At 53.3% G+C, this 26,449-nt stretch overlaps 3 protein-coding genes across 9 annotated transcripts in view; 1 reads left to right on the top strand and 2 right to left on the bottom strand.

The window, feature by feature from the left end:
- Positions 1-4,527: 4,527 nt before the first annotated feature.
- FOXL1 (forkhead box L1) lies at positions 4,528-6,763 on the bottom strand. Its single transcript, XM_060131046.1, has one exon. The coding sequence runs from the start codon at positions 6,709-6,711 to the stop codon at positions 5,674-5,676; it is 1,038 nt and encodes a 345-aa protein (XP_059987029.1). The 5' UTR covers positions 6,712-6,763; the 3' UTR covers positions 4,528-5,673.
- Positions 6,764-14,284: 7,521 nt separating this feature from the next.
- Positions 14,285-26,449, top strand: part of MTHFSD (methenyltetrahydrofolate synthetase domain containing) — a 29,844-nt gene continuing 17,679 nt past the window's right edge. For 3 of the 5 annotated variants that reach the window (XM_060131041.1, XM_060131043.1, XM_060131042.1), the window contains exon 1: positions 24,480-24,565. In XM_060131041.1, the coding sequence (XP_059987024.1) occupies positions 24,550-24,565 (16 nt within the window). In that variant the 5' untranslated portion in view covers positions 24,480-24,549. Of the gene's footprint in view, positions 14,302-24,479; positions 24,566-26,449 lie in introns of those variants that run through there. The other 2 variants (XM_060131040.1, XM_060131044.1) reach the window with 2 other exon arrangements.
- FOXC2 (forkhead box C2) lies at positions 15,280-18,116 on the bottom strand. 3 transcript variants are annotated; one of them, XM_060130381.1, is made up of 3 exons: positions 16,242-18,116; positions 15,971-16,022; positions 15,280-15,650 (listed from the first exon to the last, which is right to left on the bottom strand). In XM_060130381.1, the coding sequence occupies exons 1-3, from the start codon at positions 17,649-17,651 to the stop codon at positions 15,637-15,639; spliced, it is 1,476 nt and encodes a 491-aa protein (XP_059986364.1). In that variant the 5' UTR covers positions 17,652-18,116; the 3' UTR covers positions 15,280-15,636. The 3 variants fall into 3 exon arrangements, 2 of the variants coding, with proteins under 2 accessions (XP_059986364.1, XP_059986363.1); XR_009536965.1 differs by having other exon boundaries at positions 15,971-18,116; XM_060130380.1 differs by having other exon boundaries at positions 15,280-16,022.

Here is a 26,449-nt window from a genome sequence, read left to right as displayed (position 1 = left end):
ACCGAATGCCTCCCACAGGCCAGATATTGTATGTGTATATATTAACTAATTTAATTCTGACAGCTGCCCGATGCAGAAGGCATTATGATTAGTCCCATTTTGCAGACGAGAACTGGGTCAGGTGCTGTCCTAGGAATTTACACCCATCGTTAAATTTACTCCTTTCAACAGCTTGGTGAGGCAGTTACTACCGTTGCCCCCATTTGTACAGGTGAGAGAGTTAAGGCACAGAAGGGTTAAGTCATTTTGCTGATGTCACACAGCAAGTCAGAGCAGAGCTGGGTTATTATTCTCTGTCTGGCGGGCTCACTCTTGACAAGGCTAACATACCCCTCCCCACCTTCATCTGAACTTCAAATTACTGAATGGTAATGAGTCAATAAGACATTAATGAGAGGGGTTTTCCTCACTAGTAGGTGTGTCTAGAGAGACCTGTGGAACAGTAGAAGGTGGCCACTACCTGGGAAAGAACTGTGGTCCCAGGATGCTGGGGAGACAGGACATGTGTCATATTCACCTTGCACAGTATGAGGACCTGAGTCAGGCTTTAAACCTGGTGTTGTCCAAGGTGACATGGTCTTGTGGACAGCAGGGCGTCTTCCCCACTCTTCCCAGAGTGCCTGACCTTCGGCCGAGACACTTCCTTTGTGTCCCTTCCCTGGACTCCGGCTGGAGGACGCCCTCCCCAGCGTGTGGGACACACATTCTGGAAGAGTAACACGGCATCAGTTGCGCTCCTCGCACTAGCCAGGAAGGAGTAACTTTGTTTTAAATGCTCAGCAAATGGATACAAACTAGGTGCAGTCATCGCAGCCCCCAGCAACTCAGCAAGTCCTTTCCAGGCTCAGAGGTGAGAAGGCGGAGACTGTACGGCCAGGGCCAGGGCCCTCAGGAGCTAAATCCAGACTCCGCCCACCCAAGAGGCTCTCAGGCGAGGGTCTAGAACCACCTTCTCCCGGAAGCTTGCCAGACGGGAGAATCCCATCTCTGAGAATGCCAGGTGCAGCCGCCGGTATTGTCCCAGGCATCCTGGTCTTGGCCCTTGGACGTCAACAGTGTGGTCCGGGCAGCTGCCACCAACTGGCCCCAGAGGCAGGACCCTCCACTGTGCTGGCTGTGCTCTGTTTGCCTCGGTCCCAGCCTGGTGCGTTCTCTACCCCTCTCTGCCCCAGCAGGCTGAGCCCTGTGGACTGTATCACCTGGGCTCCCTGTAGGCTGGACTCCTGTAGGCTGGACTCCTGGTGGGGTTTAGCCGATCAGAGGCATCAACGTGAGGCTGGAAGGCAGAAGAGGAGAGAAGTCGGGTCATTCTCCTCAGCTCCTGCCCGCGCCGGCACTGCGGTCCCATCTACACTCACTCCACCTGCTCCCCTGTAAGTAGTCCCTCCAACCAGGTCTTTTCCAGTGGTTCATCTAAGTAGGTTTCTGTTTCCTGCTGGAACCCTGGTTCACGCCAATGGGAAGAGGAGGTTGAGACTGAATCTTTGCCCCAGTGCCTACCCTTTGCCCGCCCCTATCACTGCCAGGGTAAATAAAGACACCTGAGTTGATAATGTCCCCCCAACCCCCAGTACTTAGGATAGGCCCTCCCACCTCCCTCTCTCCAGCCACCTTCCAGGGGAAGAAGTGAATTTTCCACTTGGTCTCGTCTGCCCACCACAGTGTACACCCTGGGTTTGAATCCACATCTGGCCTATGAGCCACTTGTGTGGTTTTCCCAGGGCAGTTGGCAACTGGACGCCACTGGAAGAGACAGACCCTCCCAGTCGGGCCCAGGCCCCACCGCTCCCTGTGGACCCCTCTAGGTCACTGTACAATCTATGGGATCTGTCTGACCCTGCAGAACCCCGAGTCTGGGGCGTCTGGATAAAGACAAGTGTAGACGAGAACTTGACACTTGGCTATTCAGGCATAAAAACTGCTTGAAATGTGGATAAAAAGAATTTTACTTTTCCAACAAACTCATGTTCTTCAATTTTAATAATAAACTTGGTTTATTATCATGTGTTTTTGTTTGTTTGTTTGTTTGTTTTTTTGCAGTACGCGGGCCTCTCACTGTTGTGGCCTCTCCCGTTGGGGAGCACAGGCTCCGGACGCGCGGGCTCGGTGGCCATGGCTCACGGGCCCAGCCGCTCCGCGGCATGTGGGATCTTCCCGGACCGGGGCACGAACCCGCGTCCTCTGCATCGGCAGGCGGACTCCCAACCACTGCGCCACCAGGGAAGCCTCTCACGTGTATTTTTGACTCGATGGAACAACCCCTGCATCATGGAAACAAGACCCCAGCCGCCATGAACATGGGAAGTACACCGAGTCGTGGCTCTCACATGGGTGCAGCCCGGGCGGATGGGCTCTGGCCTTCAGCTGTAACAATATCATCACATGTGGCTAATTCATTAACCCACACATGCATAGACGCTGACCACTCTTCACGAAATGGTAGAGACCACGGGGTGGGCCTCTTTCCAGAGAGATGCGGCTGTATTGGAAAATGGCAAGACACATCCTGTTCCAATTCTGGAAAACCTTATGGGGCGTGTAAGACCCAGGAGGCCATCAGCCTCCACAAGAGCCAGGTAACATCCATGAGCAGACAAAGCAAAAGGCCTCTTTGAAGCCCCTTGCAAAAGTTGGGAAGGTAAAGGTCTCAGGTGGGTATGTCTTCCAAGATTCTTTTGTAAAGTCCTTGTTAGTTTCACTATGATAGTGCAAAAAACTAAATTATTCCTTGTTCAAATTATATAGAAAAACAAAATCTTTCCCAAAGTACCAATACTTGTGTAAATCTAAAGGAATTCAGCACTTGATTTGAGTTTATCTGTCCCAGCTATGCAATGAAGGTGAATTTCTGACCATTTGTGTGTGTAGGACATATATACACACATGCATGTGTGTATATACATACACACATGTATACATGTATGTACACACACACATTTATCGCTGCACATACACCTGCCATATCCCCTATTATGATCAGTGTACTCATAAGTGTGTGTGTATGTGTGTGTGTATGTGTGTGTGTGTGTGTGTGTGTGTGTGTGTGTGTGTGTGTGTAATCAAGGCTTAAACCAACGATCATCTACAGGAACCAGAATCTGTTCCCTTTGTTTAGAGAACACTGAGGCATACTTCAGATTGCCAAAGAACAGAATGATTTGGTTGCTTTTAGTTTACTTGAAATCTAGGTGATTTTGTTTTTATTAAGAGTAGAAACCTTTCCTTGCTCTCATTGATCCGTAATTTGGAGCACATGACTAAACTGGAACATTAGAACAGCTGTTTGGATTGCTAAGTGCCACAGCCCCTCTCTCTCTCCAGTAGGAAGGAAAACACATGGAATTGTACAGAATCCATAGAAATGACCCCACTGTCCGTTTCTCTTTGCTTTCCTAAACCAGATGAATGTGGGGATTAGGTAACAGAATTCCTCTTTATGTATGTATAAACACCCTTACAAAGTAATACATACTCCTGCCTTTTTTTTCTTTGCCATAAAAATAATGTTTGTGGAACTTTTTGGAACTGTAACTCTAAGATAAATGACAGTATTTTTTAAAATGACAGTATTCGATTATTTGCTTCTCCAGAAAACAGGCATCATAACTTAACAAAACACACGAGATCTCAAATCAAACATAAAAAGAAAACACTAAAAATACATCCTACACAGCAGAATCTTCATCTTATTGCTGACATTCAGGCAGCATCCACCAGTCCTGGGGTTTTCAGCTCCTACCCTCCAGTCCATGTTTGTGTACCCTCCCTCGGAAGCCAGAGCCTCCAGAGACACTGTTGGGGTTCCGAGATATAATCCCAGGCTCCCCTTTCTTATTACACTGTTTGTTTATCCCCCCCCCCCCAGTAATCCATTGAACCAGTCACTGAGAGGTTAATGAAAAAACAACTTTATTCACAGAGGCTGAGACTTCGGGATAACAAAATATCGAATGACGGCCCTTCCACCACATTTTAAGTCAATCACAGTGATCCTGGATCTCAACAATAGGATCTCATCAAAGTTCTTAACATCAAGGACCCTGAAACTCGCCCGCCAAAGTGTTCCCACCAGCCCGGGCAGAAAGCGGTCGTGGATGCACGTGTGGGTCGGTAGCACACGCCTTCAGGATGAATTCTCAGTAAGTCGGCTCTGTGCCTACTAGTTACTAAATTATTCTGCCTGTCCAAAATATCCAACATATTAACCAACAGGCTCTCCTGATGTAAAGTTTGTGTTCATTTTTATATGTCCTGGAAACTGCTCTAAAAAATGCAGAGACTGTCTCCACCTCCCTCCAAGAACTCATGGCTTATTGTGCTTTTCCCACATCAGATAAAATTAAAGTAACTTGGAGGTTCAGGAAATCAAGTTTCAGAACCACCAAAACAACCCAAAGAGAGATACCATAAGAAGTTAGATGCATTTCCCAAAAGTTTCAAGCTGTACCGGGCTGTGAAAAATCTCAATTTTCGTCACCAGATCTTTGTCTCAGCCCCCTGCCTTCCCGCCCACCCCTCACACCAGACTTCCAGTCACCTCCATAGGTGTTTATTTAGCTGCAAGCTCTGGGCCTGCCTGGTTGGGGCTTAGAGGGAGGAGCCAGTTGCAGTCGGCTGGGAAGCCTCCCACCAAGCCTCCTGTTCCTTGGGGTCCAGAGAGCCGCCTCCACAGACACCAGTGGGCTCCCTTACTCTTGCTGGCACTAACCCATCTCTCCCTCTACTCGCTTTCCGTGTGTTTGTTTCACCCAGCTCTTTTGATTAAAAGTAGTCCTTCACTACACAATTCTGGAAAATGTAGCAACGGTCAAGCCTAGATCTTGAAAAAAAAACATGGAAGTGGAAAATCTTCCGCTGTCTTAGGCATCTTCGCTCCCCCTCGCACACTTCCGGTGCCTCCAGAAATCTTTCGACCCTTAAACAAAAAAGCAAAGCGACGGGAGGCTGGCTGTTGCTGGCAACATGCGCTGGCGAACATGTGTATCGATTAACAAGCTATCATAATGCAACAAAATGCTAAAGGATACAGAGTGCACTTTCGTAATAGAAGTTGTTAATACAGATGTTTTCAGAGGGCAATCCTTACAGTAAGAAGACTCAAGCATTTTAGCCAAAGAATATAGCATGTTCCTTTTACTATCTAGAAAGGAAAAGCGAAAAATTCTCCCTGGACTTCAGGGACAAACCCAGCTGTGAACACCCATCACCCCGACGAGCTCAAAGCCAAGGCCCAGGCCACAGTGACAACCGAGCCGGTGATGGTCAGACCGTGGCTCTCAGATAGAAAGGACCACACCGCGGCCACGTATCTGCCCTCGGGTTGTCTGCGCCCTCCCGTTCCCCAGACGCGCAGGGCCTGTCTGGGTAGCCAGTGGGACCGACCTAAGGTCAAGGCATTTTCCTGCTCCCACAGGAGGAGGTCTGAGATGCCCAAGTCCCAGCGTGGGCAATGTCTTTTAAATCTCCGAAGCTGCTCCGGGTTCTGGGAAGGTCCGCCTTGCAGGAGGCAGGGGAGTGTGCCCATCCCTGCGCAGAGGTTGCTAATACTTCCCAGGAGTCGGCAGAGGAAATCATTTTCTAAAAAACACGCGACTTCTTCCTCCAGCGGTGGGAGTCCTGGTTGCTCACAAGAAGCTCAGACCAGGGCAGGGGAAAGATCAGGCACTGTTTGCTTTACTGGAAATGAAGCACCGTGTCGGGGAGCTGCAGAGGGAAATAGGAGAGGAAAGGGATCCCGAGCTGGTAAAAGCCGCCCTGGACGTGCGGGTCGAGCATCAGGGAAGCGTTGAAAGGTGGACGGAGGCCGGAGGAGGTGGCCAGAACCGAGGCGCCCAGACAGCCGCCGGGCCCCTGCTTGGCGCCCCCCGGGAGCTCGCCCCCTCCAGCCGGCTTTTGCCCCTGCCGTCCCGCCAGGATGCTGTCTATGCTGAAGCTCTTGGACTTGTCCGAGCTCTTCGGAGAGCTGCGGGAGGCGGGGCGCGGAGGGGACCGCGAGCCATCCACCGTGCGCGCGGGCTGGCTGGCGGCCACGGCCGCTGCGCCCTGGAGCGCGTCGCCTGCGTCCCCAGAGGGCGACGCGGGCCTGGGCCAGTGGAGGGACGCCGGAGGAGAGGAGCCTTCCCGGAGGGGCGAGGGGCGCGCAGGCGCTCCCTCGTGGATGGGGGTCGCGGAGCGGGGGCGCGCTCCCCCTCTCCCCACCTCCGGCTGCGCTTCTGCGCCGCGCTCCTGCAGCTCGGCGCGGGCCCGCTTGGCCTCCGGGGCTCCGGGGCCCGGCTTGGGCTTCCTCTTCCGGCGCCGGTAGTTGCCATTCTCGAACATATCCAGGCAGCGAGGATCCAGCGTCCAGTAGCTGCCCTTGCCGGGCCGTCCTTTCTCGCGGGGCACCTTGACGAAGCAGTCGTTGAGCGAGAGGTTGTGGCGGATGCTGTTCTGCCAGCCCTGTCGGTTATCCTGGTAGAAAGGGAAGCGGTCCATGATGAACTGGTAGATGCCGTTGAGTGTGACCCTCTGCTCAGGCGCATCCTGGATCGCCATGGCTATGAGCGCGATGTAGCTGTAGGGCGGCTTCTGGGGGGGCTCCACCCGGCCCGAGGCCGCCAGAGCGGCCGCGGGGGCGAAGGCCAGAGGCAGCCCGGGTCTCTCGGGGCCGTACAGATAGAGCATGGGAGAGGCGGCCAGAGCAGGCAGCCGGGGACTGAAGAGGTGGCTCATGGCGAGTGGGAGCCCGCGCTGCGCTCCGGCGTCGCAGGCGACCCAGGCGGCTTAGGGACTGTGCCCCGCGCCGCAAGGGCCCTCCAGGGGAGCCTGCCCTGCGCCTGCCTCCCGCTCTGCCGCTCTCCCCGGCGGCTCGGGGCTCTGTCCCTTCTTCATGGCTTTAAAAATGTTAAATAATTGTTGTAAGTTTGCTATTATATGTTGACTTAGCGCTGGAAAATAAATTGTCTATGATAAACAGTCGCTGTGTTCTCAGCCCACCCACATTAATTAAAATTTCATTGCTGAAAAACTCCAAGCTTTTCCCTCCACGTGTCTTTTTGATACCAGCCAATCGGTTTCGGGGTTATTCCTTCATTTGTTTATAGAATTAGTCTGTTGATAAGTCCGCCCACCCAAGTTGAATCAAGCTGTGTTTATTTGGAAAAATTTCCGGGCACCCAATATATAAACGCACTGATCTGATGTTTGAAATATCACGTCCACCCCTTGACGCTGTAAGCACACACAGTCAGTGAGGCAGGATGTGGATAGCGGTGGCTCAGAGCGGGGTCTGCCAGGCCAGGAAGGAGAGGTGCGGGGGGAGGGGCGCAGGGGTGAGTTTTACCTCTGGCCTGGGGGAGCCCCGAAGTCCCATGGCCTCCCACAAAAGATCTTTTCTTCTCCCAGGCTTAGTAGGAAATGTAGAGATGACACAGTCTCATAAAATGCCTTCTGAGGTCTTTTAAGAGCTCTTAGATATTTTGGCGGGGGAGAGGAGATAGACGGGAGTCTGATTAGAAGAGGATGCAGCCCTCCTTGGAGAGATCCTTGGGATGCCCCAGAGGAGCTGGGGGGGTGGAGGCGTACTCCCTGGGGGCCTAGCATCCCGAAAGGATGCTCCCTGGGGGCTCCCTGGGGCTCGGGGCCCCTCGGGGCTCCCTGGGGACCTGGGGAAGAGGACTCCAGGAGCCCAGTTTCTCCCGAAGCCAGTGGCACAGGGCACTGAGAGTTGGAGAGGGCGTGCAGTACCGGGTCCGTGGCTTAGTTGGGGAGGTTTCAAAGTAAACCCTTTTGGAGAGCTGAGGGGGAGAGACTACGATCTTTCTGACGGGCCTGAGATTGCGAGGAGGAGCACCATACAAGGGGAACTTGGCAGCTGGTGCAGCAGGGCTGGTATTTGTGAATGCGGGTCCTTGCTTTATATTCTGTGCCTTCCTGTTTATAACAAGGAGGGGGTTACAACAACTTTACAAGTGCACGCAGCTGGCCAGTGATTACATTAAGCGTTTGGGAAGCCTGCTCGCTCTCCCGCCGCTCCCCTCCCCACTCACCCTGGGGTGTAAGCACTCCCCACCCGGTCTCATTTTACATTTAGCCACGTCCCGGTTTGAATCAAAAAGCCTGGATGATGCTGACTTAGAAGGAGGTGTCTCCCCCTACTCCACCGCCTTGGAGGGGTGGCACGTAACGTGACTAGTGCCTGTTTTACCATCTTTGCTGAATATATTTTAAAAGAAAGAAAGAAAAAGCTTGGGATAACTGAATTAACGTTTCTTGAGTCAACCGTGTGGATGCCAAAGAGAAGGCAGAGGAGTGAGGACGGCAGGTGAGGGTTGTAACGGCCCTCGAGGCTCCACGGCAATTGGGAAGACACGCACTAAACCTGCGTTAATGAGGGAGGGGCCTGTCTGCTGCTGCTGTCTCAGAGAGGCGACCCTATGCTGGGGACCGGCTGCCACTGCTCAGGTCACCCCTGAACACGGAAAAGCAGGGAGAATCCCACTCTACAATGCGGAATCCAGAAAGTAACCCATGTGTTTGGGGGTTCCGAACAGACTACAGGGGACCCGGTACGTTTGAAATACCAAAAAGGAAGTCACGGTCAGGGTCGAAAAACCGGTTTGGGGGCAGGCGGGGCTTGAGGGACAGCCAGGTCAGGCCCTGGGACACAACCAGGCCTCCGTCCCCAGCCCTGCAATTCTAACTTATGCCCAGTGTCCCGCCTGGCCTGGTCCCGGCTTTGGTCTTGAGGATGGCCCTCTAGCCAAGAGGGGGCGGGGCGCTGCCTTCTCTCTGGATCCCTGGCTTTCCTCGGAGCCCCCCTTTCAACCCTGGGATGGAAAAACAACCTCAATGTCGGCGCTTTTGCAACGCACGGGTACCACAGTCGCCGGAGTCACCCAACCCCTCCAGACCAGAGCGCCCCCTGCAAGCTCAAGTTTGGATCCAGCCTCGGTGCCGGCTCGAACAGACCCAGAGCCAGACCCAGAGCAAGAGACAAACCGGTGTTACTGCGCGGAGCCCCCACCTCCGCTCCCGGAGCCCTTCCTGGAGTTTCCCAGGCACCCAAAGTCCAGCACGTACATCCTTGCCTTTCCGGAAAGGCGCGCCACCGCAGCGCTCCTTCTAAACTCTAAGGCAAATCGGAGCTTGAATTCGTACAATAATAAACACCGCCCAATTTGGGCATGGGCGGGACGCAGGCGGAGACACGCGCAGCTGGTGGGCAGGGCACTGATAGTAAAGAAAAAACAACCCCAGTTCTAGTCGCGGTCTGGAGAGGCGAGCCCCACGTGCTTGCAGCAGTTAGCAACCTCTCTGAGAGGTTTCAGCCGCAGGACTCCGGCAGGGCGCCCTAACCCGGCTCCGGCAGGGGGAAGAATCCTGGGCTCCCAGGTGAAGTGTGTAACTTGAGCTTAGGAGGGGACGCTGCAGGAAGGAGCCCCGCGCTGCGGCTAATTTCCGGGGAGCGCAGGGAACAAGCACCGAGTGTCCGAGTGTGGATGCGCCCTCGTGCGGAAGCTCTGTCGGGTGAGGACCTATCGGAGGCTCGGTGGGGGGACCAGCTGAGCCTAGGAGACAGCCGGGCAGACTGGGTGACTCAGAGAGCCAGATGGAGACGCCGAAAGTTCCCTGCAGGTTCATAGGTCTTCAAATCCCAGAAAAGCACATTCATCTCTGAAGTCAGTGGGAGTGCGTCTTCCAGATTGCACGAAAGCCCTGAAATCATGCTTCCGGAAGGACCGTGGCAGTTCCAGCTCTGGGGCCCAAGCACAAATTGGGTTCAGTGTGGGATGAGGGCAGAAAGTACCATTCCCAGCTCCCTGGCAGAAAGCCTGCTCCTTGGGCAGGCCAGGCACTAGCCTGGACCAAAGAGGCCTCACAATAAAAGTCTTCGGAGGAGAGACAGGAGTTCCTCCCATGCCCCGCTCCCATCTACCCTTCTTCTGCTTCACCGGTAAATAAAGAGCAGACATTCAGGTTAACGATGATCTGCGCCATATTCCCAGATACCTGCCTCACTTTTCTACGTGTGAAGATAGTTAACGAATTGTATATATATTTGAATGAATGAATGATTCATTCAATGATTCATTCATTCAGTTGAATGAACGAATGATTCTACCATATGTTTGAGAAGAGTGAGGGTGGCAGGATGCAAGGTCACCTTAATGACAAAATGTGGGCGAGGATGATGATAATAAGGGTAATACGAATAACTAACCATGTCTTGAACACTACTGTGTGTTGGCACTGTTCTAAGTGCTTTCCTTGTATTGTTACTCCATCCTCACAGTAACCCTAAGAAACAGAAACATTTATCGTTCCCATTCTGCAGATCAGGCAACTGAGGCCAGGAAGTTAACTCACCTCAGGTCTCCTAGGAGGAAGTGTTCCAAACACAGGAAAACAATCGCATTATAATAGCTACTGTGTGTGGTTCTTGAGAACCCTGGCAGCATCTATGGAAGATGCGAGGATGGATTCACCCATTTTACAGATGGTGAAACTGAGGCCGGGCACGGAACACCGGAAAACAACGGAGGTAGTAAACGGAACAGGGATTGGAACCCACACGGTGTCCTCCAAAGGGGGATTCTCTGAGGTCTGACACCCTCAGGTGAGCACAGAAGCTGAGTACTGTGTGTCTGGAGTAATCAAAGGGCAAGGGGACCCTCTGGAGAGGAGGGATGAGTGCCCCACCCCCAGAGCTGGGAGATTTGGGGCATTGTAAGTAGGAGACCCAGAGTCCTCACATCCTGCCAAAACCCAGGACACCCTCTCCTGCCCTACCCTCCTCTTCCACTTTGAAGGAATCTTAGAGCAGTGTCTTCTGCTTCTCTCAGGGGAAGTGAGCCATAAAGGTAATGGTTGGCCAGTCAGCTGATGCTGATTGAAGCCCAGAGAAGAGGGGCAGTTAGGGCCCGGGCACCACCCTGCCCAAGCACATCAGCATTTAGCCTGATGTATGCAGTTAAGTGAGACCAAAGAATCCTTGCTCTTCTGTTATCCAGGTAAATCCTAATAGCCAACAGCCCTTACCATGGACTGGATGTTATCGAAGCACTTTCCCCACGGGTGTTGGGTTCCTTAATCCTCACGATAACCCTATTTGATGATCCTGTCATTTTTTCAGTTGAGAAATGGGCTCAGAGAGCCTGAGGTAGCATGCCCCAGGTCACGGGCACCCTCAGTCGGCCTGTGCGCGGTAGGGCCCGAGGTGGTGCCTGTGGATTTGGCTTAGAGAGAAAAATCTCCATCGGGGAACCCATCTGGAAAAATAACATGAGGGCAGAGAGAGCGCCCAGAGGGGCTGCTGGAAAGGGAAGGTCCAGGATCAAGGGCCACCGAGGCTCCGTGAGGTCAGAACGGCCTCCCTGGCCTCCATGACCTCCCAGCCTGGGTGGGCGTATGGAGTGAGCACAAAGCCCTCCCTGGGCTCCCCAACTCCATTCCCTTAAAGGGACCATCAATGCCAGCAAGTCCATCGAGCTGTCCACCCACCCCCTTCCCCTGTTCCAGCCTTCACACACTCACAGCCCCAGCATAAAGTCCCCACGGACCTGACCCAGGAAGAAACGCAGCGCCAGAGAGGCACCTTCAAGAATCCACCTCTACCCAAGCTATGTCTGTCTGCTTCTGCTGCAGAACAGAAACGTTGCAAAAGCCAGAGAGGGAAAGGCTTGCATAAGTGGAGGCGGTGGCGTCTTCCCAGGTGCAGCCGCGGCTGCCCAGCCTTCCCAACTCCCTGAAACTTTCCACCCCCTTCCCTACATGCCTATGTCAAAAAGCAAACATTTCAAATGCCTTGGTGAGCTGAGGCCGGGCAAAGAAGGAGGCAGGCAGGCAATGCTTCTCAGCGTTTGGGAAAGCATTTCAAGTATGTGGTGCTAACAGGCACTCGGGGGTGGCTCTGACCAGGGGGTCCCGCTGGCCTGGAGTCTGCCCCCCACTCCCCAGCCACCCCTGGCCTGGCTGCACCCAAAGGCGGCCCTACTGTCCACTCATCCGCTCCCACCACGCCCTGACCGACCGCGCGGGCACACATCCCCTGAGACGCCCGCCCAGTACGGGCTCCCAGACCCCAGTGCATTCTACTTATTCGTCACGGGAGTCTCTTCTCGATGTCACTCTCTCCACTCACCTCAGGTTTATGGTTATCAATAAATTTCCATTGGCCAACCTGGCCCAACACCCCCGTCCAGATTTCTGGATTGGGGCTGGGGCTGAGGATGGAGGCGGCGAGTACTCGGCCACTGGGGACCTGGGAGCTCTGCTCTGTGCTTTGAGTGAAGCTCACAAGCCTCTCCCAGGCCCAGAGGTGATCCCACCCACCCCCCAGGCAGTCTTGGGGTAAAGGGCAGGAGATGGACCTGGGAAGATTTATGAGCCAAATGCTGAAGTTCCCAGGACCCTGCATGTTCTTCTCCCACTAACTTCTGATATTCACTTCTTGCGAGCAGGGCAGGGGAGTGGGGATAAGCGAGGGCCCATCGCAGGAGCCGGCGATGCAGGAAAAAACATGCCCGCTGCCCTGAAATGCCCTTGCACTCACCTGCTCATTTTAGATGAGAAGGCCAAGGCGAGGGAGGGAAGGACTTTGTTCACACAGCGAGATGTGGTCCTCTAACCCCTAGCCCACTGCTCCAGCAACTCGAGGATGCGTGGCGCTACCGATTTTGGCGTCCTCGAGGACAAGCCACTTGAACCAGAGCAGTGAGGGCTGCCGGGCCACAGACCCAAGACTGGCCGTGGGAGAAGCCCAACTTTCGGCCTCTCTCCCTGAAAGCAGTGAGCCTGGGTGTCTCTCCGAGTCTTACAAGAAGCATGGCTCCTCCAGTTGCGGCCTCTCCAGGGCTAAGAACAACGTGCAGGATGCTCAAAGGCCACTGGGTCTCTTTGGCGGCCTTTATCTGTCAAAATTGGACCCTGGTTAGAGACACAGTCCACCCAGCCAAGGCCAGTCGGGGACGCAGGGTTATCTCTGTGGGAAACGGCCCCTGTTGTAGTAGTCGGGTCACTTCCATTTTATTTGCTGTATCTTTGAGACCTGCCCGGCTGTATCTTACTGGGTCAGGAAGAAACGTGGTTATCAGACGCAGCTTCACGCAAACTGCGTTCGGTGAACCACAGAGCCGCCTTAGCAAGGAGTCCCGGCAGACCTCAATCCGGCCCTTCCAGCCCCGACCTCCTTTCCCCTTTTCCTGAAAGGCCCTGGGCCTCCCGAGGAGAGCGGCGGAGGAAGGAGCGGCGAGCGGATGGAGACGTGGAGCCGGGACGCCCCGCGCAGTCTCTGCGCGACGGGGGCAGACGCGTAGGGTGGCGCGAAGACCAGCAAGGCAGCCGGCGGCGCCTGGGCTCCGCGCTCAGTCCCGGCGTCCGGTCTTTCCCACTCCTCGGAGCAACGGACGCCCCAGGCCACTGAGTCCCGAAGCCTCTCGGGCTGCTGCAGGCCGGGACTGAGACTGGCTCCGAGCGCAGGGCCTCCCTCCCCCCCGCCCACCCCACACGCGGCCGGCCTCCAGGCGCTTCCCGCACTCCCGGCCTCCTCGGCCCAGGGCCTGACTCGCCTCCATTCTGCCGCCTCCACAGGCCTGGATAACTCCTCCAACAGTCCCCAGGTGGCCACGGTCCCCGGGGAATGGAAGGGCCCCTCGCCGTGGCCTCCGTGAGCTACCCGCTCAGGTGAGCGGCCCACGCACAGCGGGGACTTCTTTAAGAGGCTTTCTCAAAGTTAGGAGACCCCAGCGCGGTGTCAAGGGCAGATCAGATCTCTGACCCCGTGGTTCCATTTCTCTCTCCACTGTTTTCCATGTGTCTCTGAGACCTCCTCTGAGTTCTAAATCTTAAGGTGAGGGCAGGCTTTCAGGGAGGACTCTGAAATATCTGGGGAAGCAGAAAGCCAGCTAGAACACTCTCCTCGAGGGGAGCAAAGTGAAACCCCAGTGCCCGAGTCCGCAGTGAGCGATCTGCAGCCTCATTCTGCAGCTCAGAGAATGGTCTCAGGGGTCTCTCCCTCCCTCTCTCTGGTGCATCCCACTCAACTGAGCACCAAGGACCCGGGGGCTCACCACTCCTATGGTCATGAAAAGGAATAAAATGCAAACTTTAAGGCTTAGCCAGGTGCCACCTCTGGGGCCACAGATTGAAAGAAGCTGTGTTGCACATATGGGGGAAATTATTATGCTCAAACCTCCCCCAATTCGATTTCAGCATAACACAGAGACAAAATGCCGTGTTAAAAACAACATAACGCCAAGGTTACATTCAAGGCTACTGCATCCAGCAAGATCACCTTCTGGAAAATCATCATCTCCTGAAGTGGTAAGTTCACAGGAGCTGCGCTCTAGGCAAGGTACGAGTGCCTTCTCACCTGCTGGGCTGGGAAACTAATTCCCAACTTGGAGCTCTGGACCCCAAAGTCACACACAGAGACCAAGAGGGGAGTTGCGTGTTTTGGTCAGTGAAACAGATAGTAACGCCATGCCCCCTCCCCTGCGCAGCCGCACCTCACAAAGGCTGCATGGCTATTTAAAATTTGAAGGACAAGGTATCAACATTGAAAAGAAAAATAATCTATTATTTAAAGTCCTGGAAAAGTTGACAAATTTAAAACTCTAAAAGCACTGTAAATTATTTTTGAAGTGCGACGAGGCTTTAAAATTTTTCACTGCAGTAGGGTAAACATTTAGAAATCAAATCCAGAAGTGAAGAGGTCAAAGATTCACCTCTGATCTGGTCACCGCCAAGGATGGTCATTAAATGGTACAGAATCAATCCCCTTTGGATTTCCGCCATCCGGGTTCAAATTCTTTTCTGGAGAACTATTAAAGTGGGGAAGGAAGTCCGTATTTTAGGAAACTGAGGAAAAGCAGGACTCCCCCTGGTTTGTTGTCAGCTAATGGAAAATGTTTATCCTCCTCTCCCTCACCTCCTAAATTGGAGATGGCTGGACACTGGGATGGAATGGCACTGTTTGTTTTGACTATTGGCATGTTTTTCTGCGTTTAACAAAATGCATTACAGCAAATGTCATTATGGCTCACAGCCCTTCAGGCAGCAACGTCCAAGCAGGACTGTTTCTTGATTGCCTCAGTCAGGGTGGGATTCTGAATTAATCGAAAGCCTTTTGTGACACTGGCGGGACAACAGGGGAGTTCCCCCAGTCTTCTGTGATCATCTGTAGATGTCTATACATTTACCCACCTGTGTAACAAAAATAATCAAAACAGGTGGATTTGTGAACACACCTGGTTTTTAAAAATTCGAGCATACAAACACACTGTCCGGACTTTGGGCAGAAAAACAACATGGGTTTATTTTAAGGCAAGTACAACAATTAAGACCACATAAGACAAACACAGGTCAAGTTAAATTTTTAGTGTTTTTTTTTTCTTTTAGGAATGCTGGGGGAGGAATCTACTATACAACACCATCACACTTTGTAAATAAAAAGTATCAGATACTTGACTTTATCCGCCAACAACAACAAAAAATAAATTATTTTCTTGTTTTGTAAAAGACCTACAACTGGGAGAAGAATTATATCTCATAATTGTACAGGGGGGGAACCCCGCATAGGTTTCTTGAATTTTCACTTTGGCAGTTAGAAATGGTCGGGCAAGATGAGAAATTATCCAGTGAACTCAACTTTAAATATTATATTAATGGCTCTGAAAAACAACAAAAAAATAGCCTGATTACAAATCCACACATTTGTACAGCACGGTTAGAGAAATTTAAAATTACACACAGCACATACATAATCTATAGAGACCCCCATAGACCTATGGGGGTCTCTACAGAGAATCATTACTGGATCGCTATGGGATTTGGTCCATAAGTTATAATTTTTGAAACCCCGAGTGGAGCAGTGAGCACAGCCATCCTGGAAGGGGAGGGGGATTTTAAAATCATTATTCATTTCGTTGGGCCGCGTCCCTGTACTGGGGCCTCTTGGGATCTCAGAAACGGGGCGGCGAATTAAAGTTACCTGCAGCTTCGCAGAGGGCTGAGGCTGGCGCGCGCGCTCTGTGCTCCCGGGTCTGCGGAAAAAGCGGTGGGCAAGTTTGGGTTCTTTTTGCGTCTCCGCAGCCTGAACTGTTTGAGAGGGTCGCGTCTGGGAGGCGAAGCCAGAGCGGGCCAGGGCAGAGGAGGGCCGGGGCAGGTCAGTATTTCGTGCAGTCATAGGAATATGGAGCTGCGTGGCGGTAGAGAGAAGGCGTAGATCTGTAGGGCAGCTGACAGCTCGCGTTGCTGCTCACCTGGGGTTCCCCGAGGGTCGAGTTCTCAATCCCCAGCCGGTGGGAGTTGAACATCTCCCTGACGTTAGGGAAAGTCTGCTGCTGGGCTGCGAACGTGTGGCCGGAGAGGTGGTTGAGGTCCCCGCTGTGGTTCAGATACCAGGACGCCGCCTGGGCCGCGGCGGCCCCGGGCTGCGGCGCCGGCTGGGGCTGGGGAGCCGGCGGGGGCGGCGGCGCCTGCGGGTGGTGGTGGCCGTGATGCTGGTGGTGATGGCCGGCGGCGGCGAGCGCGCCCTCCTGGCCGGCGGCGAGGTTGAGGGCGCTCAGGGGCGATGTGGGGCCGCTCGGGTGGTCCGAGAGGGCCTCGTCCAGCGCGGGCGGGACGCACATGTGCGCCGGCCGCTCGGCCCCGGTGTACAGGCTCATGGCGCGCATGCTGCACTGGTAGCCCCCGGCGCCCGCAGCCTCCAGGCCCTGCGCGCACGGCTGGCCGTAGGCAGCGGGCGGCGCGGCGGCGTAGGGCAGAGCCAGCGGCGGCACCACCAGGCCCGCGCGCCCGGCCGCGGGGCTCAGCTCGCCGCCCGGCGGCGACGTTCGCAGCGTCATGATGTTCTCCACGCTGAAGCCGGGCAGCCCGTTGGGCGCGCCTGCGTGGTGCTCCGGCAGCGAGCCGTCGGGGGAGCCGGCGGGCGTAGAGGCCGCGCTGCGTGGGCTGCCCTGCAGCGCACTCTCGGGGCTCAGCGTCTCCACCTTGGTGATGACCGGCAGCGCCGGCGACGCCGCCTCGCTCTTGATCACCACCTTCTTCTCGGCCTCCTTGGGGGCGTCCGCTAGTGGGGGGGCGGCCGGGGCGCCCTTGGACGCCGCCGGGGGCGGCTCCTTGAGGTGGGCCCGCTCCTCCTTCTCCTTGGGCACGTCCTTCTTCTTGAAGCGCCGCCGGCGCCGCAGGAAGCTGCCGTTCTCGAACATGTTGTAGGAGTCCGGGTCCAGGGTCCAGTAGCTGCCCTTGCCAGGTTTCTTGTCGTCGCGGGGGACCTTGACGAAGCACTCGTTGAGCGAGAGGTTGTGGCGGATGCTGTTCTGCCAGCCCTGCTTGTTCTCCCGGTAGAAGGGAAAGCGATCCATGATGAACTGGTAGATGCCGTTCAGGGTGATCTTCTTCTCGGGCGCGTTCTGGATCGCCATGGTTATGAGCGCGATGTAGCTGTAGGGCGGCTTCACGAGGTCCTTGGGCGCCGCGGGCTGGTGGTGGTGGTAGGGCGCGTAGGAGCGGCCCATGCCCGCGCCGTACTGCTCCGGGTGCCCCGAGTAGACACCCATGGGGCTGGCCATGCCTCCGTAGCTGCCCGCCGCCCGGTAGTAATTCTGCTCGCTCAAGTAGGGCACCACTCCCAGGGCGTTGGGGTCGGACACAGAGTAGCGCGCCTGCATGCTGCGTCCGAGACGGCTAGCCACCGCCTGCGCGCACGGACCGCGAGGAAGGCCCTACGAGAGCGAGCGCGAGCGAGAGAGCGCGAGAGGGAGGAAGGGAGCCGGCGGGGGGGAGCCCCGGGCGCCTAGAAGCCTCAGGGGTGAGCTGGAGGAGGCGCCGGGAAGGGGCGCCCGCCTTTGGGCCGGGAAGGGCGCTCTCTTTCAGCGGACCGGGCGGAGCAGCATCCTGGAGGGCGCGCCCGGGCGAACGCAGCGCCGGCCCCCGCTCGCTCGCCCGCTCGCTCTCGGGACTCGGCGGGTGGCAGCCCGGGCGGGCGGCCGGGGACGGAGCGGAGACGCCGCGCGCGCGGTGGACCGAGGCTGGCCCCTCGGTCCGCGTCAGGAAGGGGAAGGCGGCTCTCCAAGCCCCCCCAGCAAATCGGCAGCCCTGAGGGTCGGAGAGCCGGGGTCCAGAGTGCTACCCTGCCGAGCCCGGAAAAAGAGGCGAAGTCCCTTTTAGGGAATGGGAAAAGTTTCAAAAGTCTTCTTGCTGAAAGCGAGTTTTTACTTTCCTCCAGCCACGCCCCCTCCGGGAACTTTGGACCAATAACCCGGCCGCTCTGGGGACTTGGCACCAATCAGGACGAGGAGCGCCGGAATCCGTCGGCTCTAAGACCCAGCCGCGCAAAACCAGACTTCTGCAGCTCAGTCTTAACTTGAAAAGATTTTTTAAAAAGTTATATCTTATTAAAATTTATTTTATTATCACATTTTGGTTAATGGGCCCACGTGCCCAGAGCAAAAGAAAAAAACAAAAAAACCCCGACGCTCCTTCGCAGATAAAAGTCAGTTTGAGATATAAAATCGAATTGATTAATGTAGTCCAGTATCTCCCCAAAGACCTTGTAAGTAGCAAAGAACCTGGGACTATTTTTCTTATTAATGAGTGATGAGGCAAATAATTAGATTTCCTAATTATCGGGGTCCAGGTGTAATAGCTTCCAGGTAAACGTGCTGGACTGGAATGGAGGAGCCTCCGCTGTATGTTGTCATTATTTAAGCAAATAATTAATAATCAACGGGAAGTTTCCAGGTTCAGGGCAGTCAAGAATAACTTATAAAGGTTTTAGAGGCAAATTATAGAAACCGAGTGCCCCTCACCCCAACCTGAGGAGGCAGGCCGAGGCGTCTATAGGGGAAAGGCGAAGTGGGGAAAGTAGCGACATCTTGACGATACAATCCTCTAAATTCGCCGTGGATTCAGTAAATCATCCACGACATCGGGAGCCGTTTTGTGGGGTTTGGGGAAGAGAGTGAAATAATTCTGTTCATTTCCCCCTTTCCCCTCCCGCGTAGACGCTTGCAGCCCACCAACTCCAGCTTCGCAGCGTGTCTCCCTTTTCCCAGAGATAAATTCCCTTTGACAGGCTGACTCCCGCGCTCCCCGAAGATGGGAACAATGCACCAGCCACCCGGCCCCGGGAAAGCCGGGTTCCTCTGCGCGCGAGGAGAAACCCGAGCCGCACCCCGCGCCCTGCACTCTGAGCCCTGCGCTCCGCGCTCTGCGCTCCGCTGGGGCTTCGCGCTGGACGCGCGTCCGTAGAGCGGGTTCCCGACCGGCGCCCCGCCGGCTGGAACCCACAACCCTGGGCGCAGCTCTTGCTTCCAGTTCCTGGAGAAGCCCCTTGGGATTCTCCAAGTTAACTTTCTGTATTTCAGTCTTTTCTGTTTGGCTGTTGTTTGATAAGGTGGTTTGGGCACTGGGGCTCCGCGAGAGGATGGGGTAAGCGATTGCAAATGGTTAAAGACACCTCCGGAGATGGTATTATTCGGCATATCGACCTGGAGCGACTCGGAGATCCTCGCCCTTCAAAGCTTTCTCCTTCTCTCTAGGAGTCCCAGAAAGTTTGTTTATTTGTGGACTGGGTATTTATTTCTTCAACACCTCGAATAATCAGGTCCCCCTCCGCTCGCTTCCCCGAAGGGGCAGGACATCTATAAGACGGGCTAAATGCTGGTCAGAATTCTTCTGGAAGTTGTCGGTCTGGTTGGGAAGGGAAGAAGACTTCGGATAAAACTTTTGTATTTCGGGATTCCTTTTCCCCTCCTCACTCTCCCATCAGTTGTTTACTAGATTCCCAGGAAAAGGGTTTGAGAGAATCTACGGTCAGTCTTATCTTTGGGGGAGGTGAGTAGAACGCATTGGGGATACTTCATTCATTTTCAATAACAGAACAAAAGAAAAACATTTATATGCATTATCTTTGAATGGTATTATCTCCTGATAAATTCAAAATCAAAGGGAAAGTACGAAATAGTTTCCTATTACCTCGAATATTCTGCTTCTGAAACATTCGCTATATTTTTTTATGGGTGCTCTGGGTTCTTTCTCTAACTTGATTTTTTGGGGGGCAACGAAGTAAAATAAACTGCCCAGTCCTCAGCTCACAGGTGAATGGTTTGAGCGTTCTCCGCAACCCTCCAACTCCCACTACAACTTTATTATTTTTTCATACCTCTAGTATTTTCACATCCATTAAAAAAAAACAAAAAACACAAAAAAACCTCTAGCAAAAAGTGTCTTTCTCCTGGAGTACGTGACAGGCAGCCCGAGTTCTCACAATTTTACTGGAAATGCAAACTATTGATCAAGAAACACTCCTCAGTCTGTAGACTTCCTGGAGGAATATTATTTACTCTGCTTTTACGAGGTGCTTTAAGAAAAAAAGCCTTATCACAGCACAGGGCAAAAACCAAAATAGCTAAGGACCACGGAAAATAAATCCCAAAATGGCAGTTTTTGCCTGAGTTTATATTTACAAGGGTGTCCAGGTTTAAACCAATGACATCTGAAAAGAACTAGGCTGAATGGCCTAAATTATCCCCCCCCCAAAAAAAAGAGTGGGATGGGAGGGGAAAAATCCTTATAATCAAGACAGAAAAGGTGAGAGAGACATTTTCCTTTGCCCCTGGAATTAGGTTTCTTCTCCGCTCGGTAGGACTCCGGGAGAGATGTTTGTTCAGGTTATTAAAACAACACCTTCCACACACCTGGACTTTGCAAAAACCATGTTTCCGATCTTTTCTTTTTCCTGCCAAGGTATTTTGGATTGGGGGCTGCTGATTTCTTCCTTTCTTGACCTTGCTGTCAGTGAGCCGAAAGCCAAATCGGGCCCCAGAGAGCCCTGTGCATTAGTAGAATAATAAGCGACGATAAAGGCAGAAGATATTCAAGTCACTCCCCCACCCCCGGCCCCGCGCCCCACCGCACAGAGTCCTTGCCTGGGCGCCGCGGGCTCCTGCACCTGGAGGCGGCTCGGGCGGACCTGTGGTGTTGGCGCCACCTTGAGGCCCATCAGGGAACTACTCTTGAAATAGTGGGGCGGGGTGGGGGGAAAACTCAACCATTCTGGTTACAATGGAGGTGCTGACACCTTATGGATGCACCTTAGCATTGCATGGCAGGAATAAAGTTCAAAATCTCTGAGAGAGAAAGGTAAATAAACTGTGCGCGGCGAGTCGATCAAGAAAATACAAAACATTTTCCATGGTTTTGCGATGTGTCAAGAACATGATGTGCTGGAAAACAGAAGTGTCTTTGAAACTGCTTGGGGAGCAAGAAATCCCCTCTAGGGAGACTCGCTGAGGTTTTAAGCAAATAAAACCTGCGCCTCTTAGGTGTCTACAAGTCTGGCTGTATTCTTGCCAGAGTTGTTAACAAATTGCTCTCCTCGTGTCTTCCCAGGACAGCTGTCTTTCTGCCCGATGTGTGGCGTGAGTTTCAGGGAACTCATCAAAAATGTTTGGGCTGCACGTGCGTGCCTGACATTGGCTTTAACAACCCTTAACTTTAACCAAAGTTAAGGGAGGCTTACAACACCTCTGCAGCCGCTTCTGCTTTTGAGGAACAACAGATCAGACAAGTGAAAGGATTTTTGTGTCCCTCCTCACTATTTTCAATACATTTCTCTCCTGGGCTCATGAGGTTTTAGGGAAAGGGACCAGAAATGAGAGCCGTCTCAGTCTTCCAAAAGCTACTTGGGATCTGATGAACCCTTGAGTTCATCAGAGCCAATGCTGCTTCTTAGAAATCCATTGCAATCCAGCTCCTAGAAATTTTTTCCAGGACAAAAAGTGTGTGCCTGATGAAAACTGTCCAAACCACCATTCACAAATGGTAGCACCATAAACAACAAAATAACAGGGGTAAGGACTGTTCTTGGTTAAAAGATTAAAGAAACTGAACAACTAAATGCAATATTTAATCCTAGATGGAGGAAATTTTTTAAAAACACTAATAGAGGAGAATACCTGGGGAAGTTTGAATATCACGTGTGCATTAGGTAATAATTTTTTATCAAGGTTAAAATTCTTGAGTGTGATAATTATATGTGGTCAAGTAAGAACATGTCTTGTTTTTAAAAGATGCATGTCAAAATATTTAGAGCTGATATTCATCACCTCTGCAACTTTTAAAAGATTCAACCAAGGGGGAGGGTGTGGACAGAGAGGAGAAGGAAAGAGAAAGTTATCTAAAATGTACTAAAATGCGGACAATTGCTGAACCCATGGTATGTGGGTATTCATTGTTTATTGGTCTTGCAATTTCTCTCTAAGTTTGAAATTTTTCAAAATTAAAGAAAAAGATTGGGAGAAAACCATCTTTGTTACTCTGGAAATTTAAAAAGGGATGTGACACAGAGCAAACATCTTTCCATGGAAGGAAATTAGGGTTTCCGTATTGCAAACACTAACGTAGGGGCCTAATTTGGCCCCCAATGTCCCCTCTCCTTGTGTTCTAGAAGTTTCTGGAAAACAATCTTGAACAACCATGGAGTTTATCACATTAACTTGTGGTTGTTTTAAAAAAAATAACAACCAAACGCTGATTGTCTAAGGAGCTTATCTATCTGTATAATTCAAGCATCACCACAATTAATACCATCAAAATTGTAAGAAATCCAATAGAGTACTGTAGATGTTTCTGAAACAGAATATTAAAGATATACATATGTTTCTTCTTAAAGAGAGTCAATTGCATACCTCTTTCTGCTGCCGGTTTCATGCCAGTTCTATACAGTTGCCCTCATGCATGTTACTATGCAATTGGTTGGCTTACACAGTGTATCAGTCAGTTGAGGCTGGTGTATGCTGCAGTAACAAACAACCCGAGTCTCACTGACTTCATCTTGAGCCAACCCCAGCTGGGTGTCACTCAGGAGCCTGGGTTTTCAAAGGCTGCCCCTTCTGTCACCTTGGCAGGGGCAGGAGAGGCAGATTCTGCCCTGGGACTTAAGTGTCCAAGTGACACATGGCACTTCCATTCACAACTCATCGGCCTGGACAGATCATGTGGCCCCAACACACCCCTGGGGCAGGGATTTCAGTCTTCCCTGTGCCCAGGCAGATGGGTGAGCTGACTTTTGTTTAGCAGTCTCATGTCTGCCACACATGTCCTACCTCTCCAGGCAGCTAGTGACTCTGTCTTGTTTCTCTCTGCAGCCCCAGTGCCTGGCAGGGTACCTTGGGGCATAATAGTACACAAGAAGTGTTTATTGAACGAACGTATGACTTGTCCAAGACTTTCCTCCCTAATAAATAAGGGAAAATATAACGCATGCATACTGTGTGCCAAGATGTTCTGCCTGTGACATCTCATTTAATCCTCTTTTGGGGTAGGTACTGTTAATATCACCATTTTACAGGGGAGGAACCTTAGGTTTAGAGATCTTAAGTAACCACAAATTTTCAGCTACAAGTGAGAGAATCAGGATCTCTTAACCCATTAATTTGCTGCCTCTTTAAGATTAGGGTTAGCGTCTTGGAAATCAGAGTCAACTTAAAACGTTAAAATACAAACTTCTATATAAATAAAAATAGTCTATATGGAAACATACATTTATGTAATTTCACAACTATATATACACAGTCAATAGCGTATGCACGAAGGCATGACTTCTGAACACATGACTCAATGTCTATGAAATTTTAGCTTCTTATACCACCACCTTGCAAGCTTAATTAACCCGGTAGGGTAAAAGGATTCATTATCAGAGCCTGCAAGAAGCGACTGCTGTCTGGGAGGTGCAGACAGGGCTTTGATTTTTGGACAGGGCAGGGAGAGAAAGAGGTGAGGAGGCTGTATGTTTTTCACCGAATTTGCAGACTGTGGGATGTGTGTTCTGAGCCCCAGAGAATACACCAGACTTGGAATCACCATCCTGCCTGAAAGTGACCACCGGGTCTCACGGTGACGATAAGCAAGGGAGGCCTTAGGGGGCCTGTAAAGGACCGAATGAAGCAGAGCGGCTCCCCAGGGGGAAGGGAATCTTCTAGCTTCTCGGGAGCCAGCCTTTTTTATTAGAATTATTTATTTGTTTAGCACTTTAGGAGGGGTGTGTGTGTGTGTGTGTGTGTGTGTGTGTGTGTGTGTGTGTGTAGATGATGCAGGGGGAAGTCAGGAAACAGAAAATAAACTGTGGCATTTAACGTTTGTAGGGTCTCACAGGAGAGGGATCGCGGCATGGAGGAGAAATCCAGGTCGGCTTCCCGGAGTAGGGGGCCTCTGGGGAATAGAACAGGAGGTAGCTGTGTTTGAATTGGCAGTGGGCTCCGACAGGCCAGGGGTTGTTCACTCGGTAGCTCCCCAGCGCCCGGCAAACGCGCGTCGGAGCAGGGCCTCTGTGCTTGGCCTGCTCAGAGAACAAACCCTCAGGCCCCACGCCCACCTCCCTTCGCAAGGCCCGCGGAGCCGCATGCGCATGCGCGCCGCGGAACGTTCCCACCAGGCCTCCGCGGCTACGCCACCGCCCCCACCCCCACCCCAGGCCAGTGCGCAGGCGCTTGGAGGGCGCGCGCAGGTGTCGTCACTTCGTGCCGGACTCCGCTGGGTGAGGTGTCGCGCACTGACGGCGTCGCCATGGAGCCGAGGGCGGGTGAGGGGCCGTCGGAGGGACCACCTGAGAGACGGGCGGGGAGGCGGAGGGGCCACTGAGAGACGGGCGGGGAGGCGGAGGGGCCGCTGAGAGACGGGCGGGGAGGCGGAGGGGCCGCTGAGAGACGGGCGGGGAGGCGGAGGGGCCGCTGAGAGACGGGCGGGGACGCGGAGGGGCCGCTGAGAGACGGGCGGGGACGCGGAGGGGCCGCTGAGAGACGGGCGGGGACGCGGAGGGGCCGCTGAGAGACGGGCCGGGGACGCGGAGGGGCCGCTGAGAGACGGGCCGGGGACGCGGAGGGGCCGCTGAGAGACGCGCGGGGACGCGGAGGGGTCCCCGGGGATTGGGCAGACGGGACGTGGAGGGGCGGGCGGGCGGGGTCTCAGAGGGGTCGGAGCCGGGTGCGGGGCCGAACCTGCGGCGGGTTGGGACCCGGATACCCGACACTGTCAGTGGAGCAGGTGGGAAGAGGAAGGGAGGCCATCTTCTGGGTACGTGGTACTGTCCGTGCGTCCCCGTGAGATGTGTCTCCCGTATCACGTCCTCTTTACAGCAGGAGAAACGGAGGCTCACAGCTGCTGGCGGGGGCACGACTGGAAGCCAGTTTAACCTAAACGCTGGGGTGCTGCATCACAGACCTCTTAACGGATGGTTTCCGAGACCTAGGCTGTCCCAGGCCCTTCCCTAGGCTTCGGGGAGACTCGCCCCAGAGCCCCTGAGCTTTGGTTACTCATTGCAGAATTGCCTGGCAAAGGTGTTACCAAGGCCGTTGGCGCCCCAGGGTCTGTTAAAGCCCGGTTCGACGACCGTGAATAAATCCCCTCCTCCCTTACTGTCCGGGTAGCATGGAAACAGCACAGTAAACAGGTGCCGATAATTCAGTGGGATGGTGACAAAGACCTTTGGAGATGCCAGGAGTGACCTCAGGGCTAGAGATGGAAGGAACGAGACCCAGGCTGACCTGTTGGGCAGTTACGGAACAGGGTTCATGGATTTCTCACATTAATATATGTCGCCTTTTATTATTCTAATTATTTCCCATGTTTTGGTAACTTCCCAAGGGCAAGAACCTGCCCTTTTATTCTCTCCCTCCCCTTGCAGTTAGCCCACTGCTTTCTAAATGGGAGTCACTGGGATGTTTGTGATTTATTGACTGTGGAGTAAGGGCCCCAATGCCTACATCTCTTGTGTCCCACACAGCACTGTGCACAGTGTTGGGGATGTTATTGGATGTCTGCGTTGTTAGTGAAAGTGATAAATATAGTAGCCTTTTAATAGTTGTGTCGATGTAATGGTTTCTGTTGGAAAAAACAAGCAGTGAGCGTGCTCTGGGTTCCTCAACGGGGGAGGGTCCTAAAGGAGGGACGTCTGTCTGTGACCCAGCACTCAGAATACTTTCTGGGGGAGGAGGCGTCTCAGCTAGGTCTGAAGGGACAGGAAGGGGAGAACCTGGGAGGGGAGGAGAGGAGGTACAAAGGCCTGAAAAAGACAGGGGGACAGGTGTGTGGGGCTAGGGGCCGACATGGTTGGGCCACTTTTTGAATTCGATGTGAGAGTGACAGGAGATGAGGCTGAAGTGGCCGGCAGAGCTTTGCAACTCATTCTACACCCTGTGCCAGGGATCCTCGGGGCACTGGAACAGCATGGAGGGGAGACTTCTGGAGGTGGTGCCGAAGCTGGGCCTTGAAGAGTGAGGGTTTGCCTGAGGGACAGGGAGTAGAACAGACTTTCCAGCAGAGACCAGCAAATGCAGAGCTCCCAGCGGGAAAGAACAAGCCAAGTGCTGGAAACTGCCTGCATGGCCCTACCCAGGCCAACAGTAGCGTAGCCTTGGCCTGCGTCCGTGGAGATGCGTGTACACTCGAGTCTGCATTCTTGATTTCT

Source organism: Lagenorhynchus albirostris, chromosome 19 (genome assembly GCF_949774975.1).
Source record: "Lagenorhynchus albirostris chromosome 19, mLagAlb1.1, whole genome shotgun sequence".
NCBI classification, from domain to species: Eukaryota; Metazoa; Chordata; class Mammalia; order Artiodactyla; family Delphinidae; genus Lagenorhynchus; species Lagenorhynchus albirostris.
Note: the sequence above shows the minus strand (reverse complement) of the source record. Positions and strands in the feature narration are given on the sequence as shown.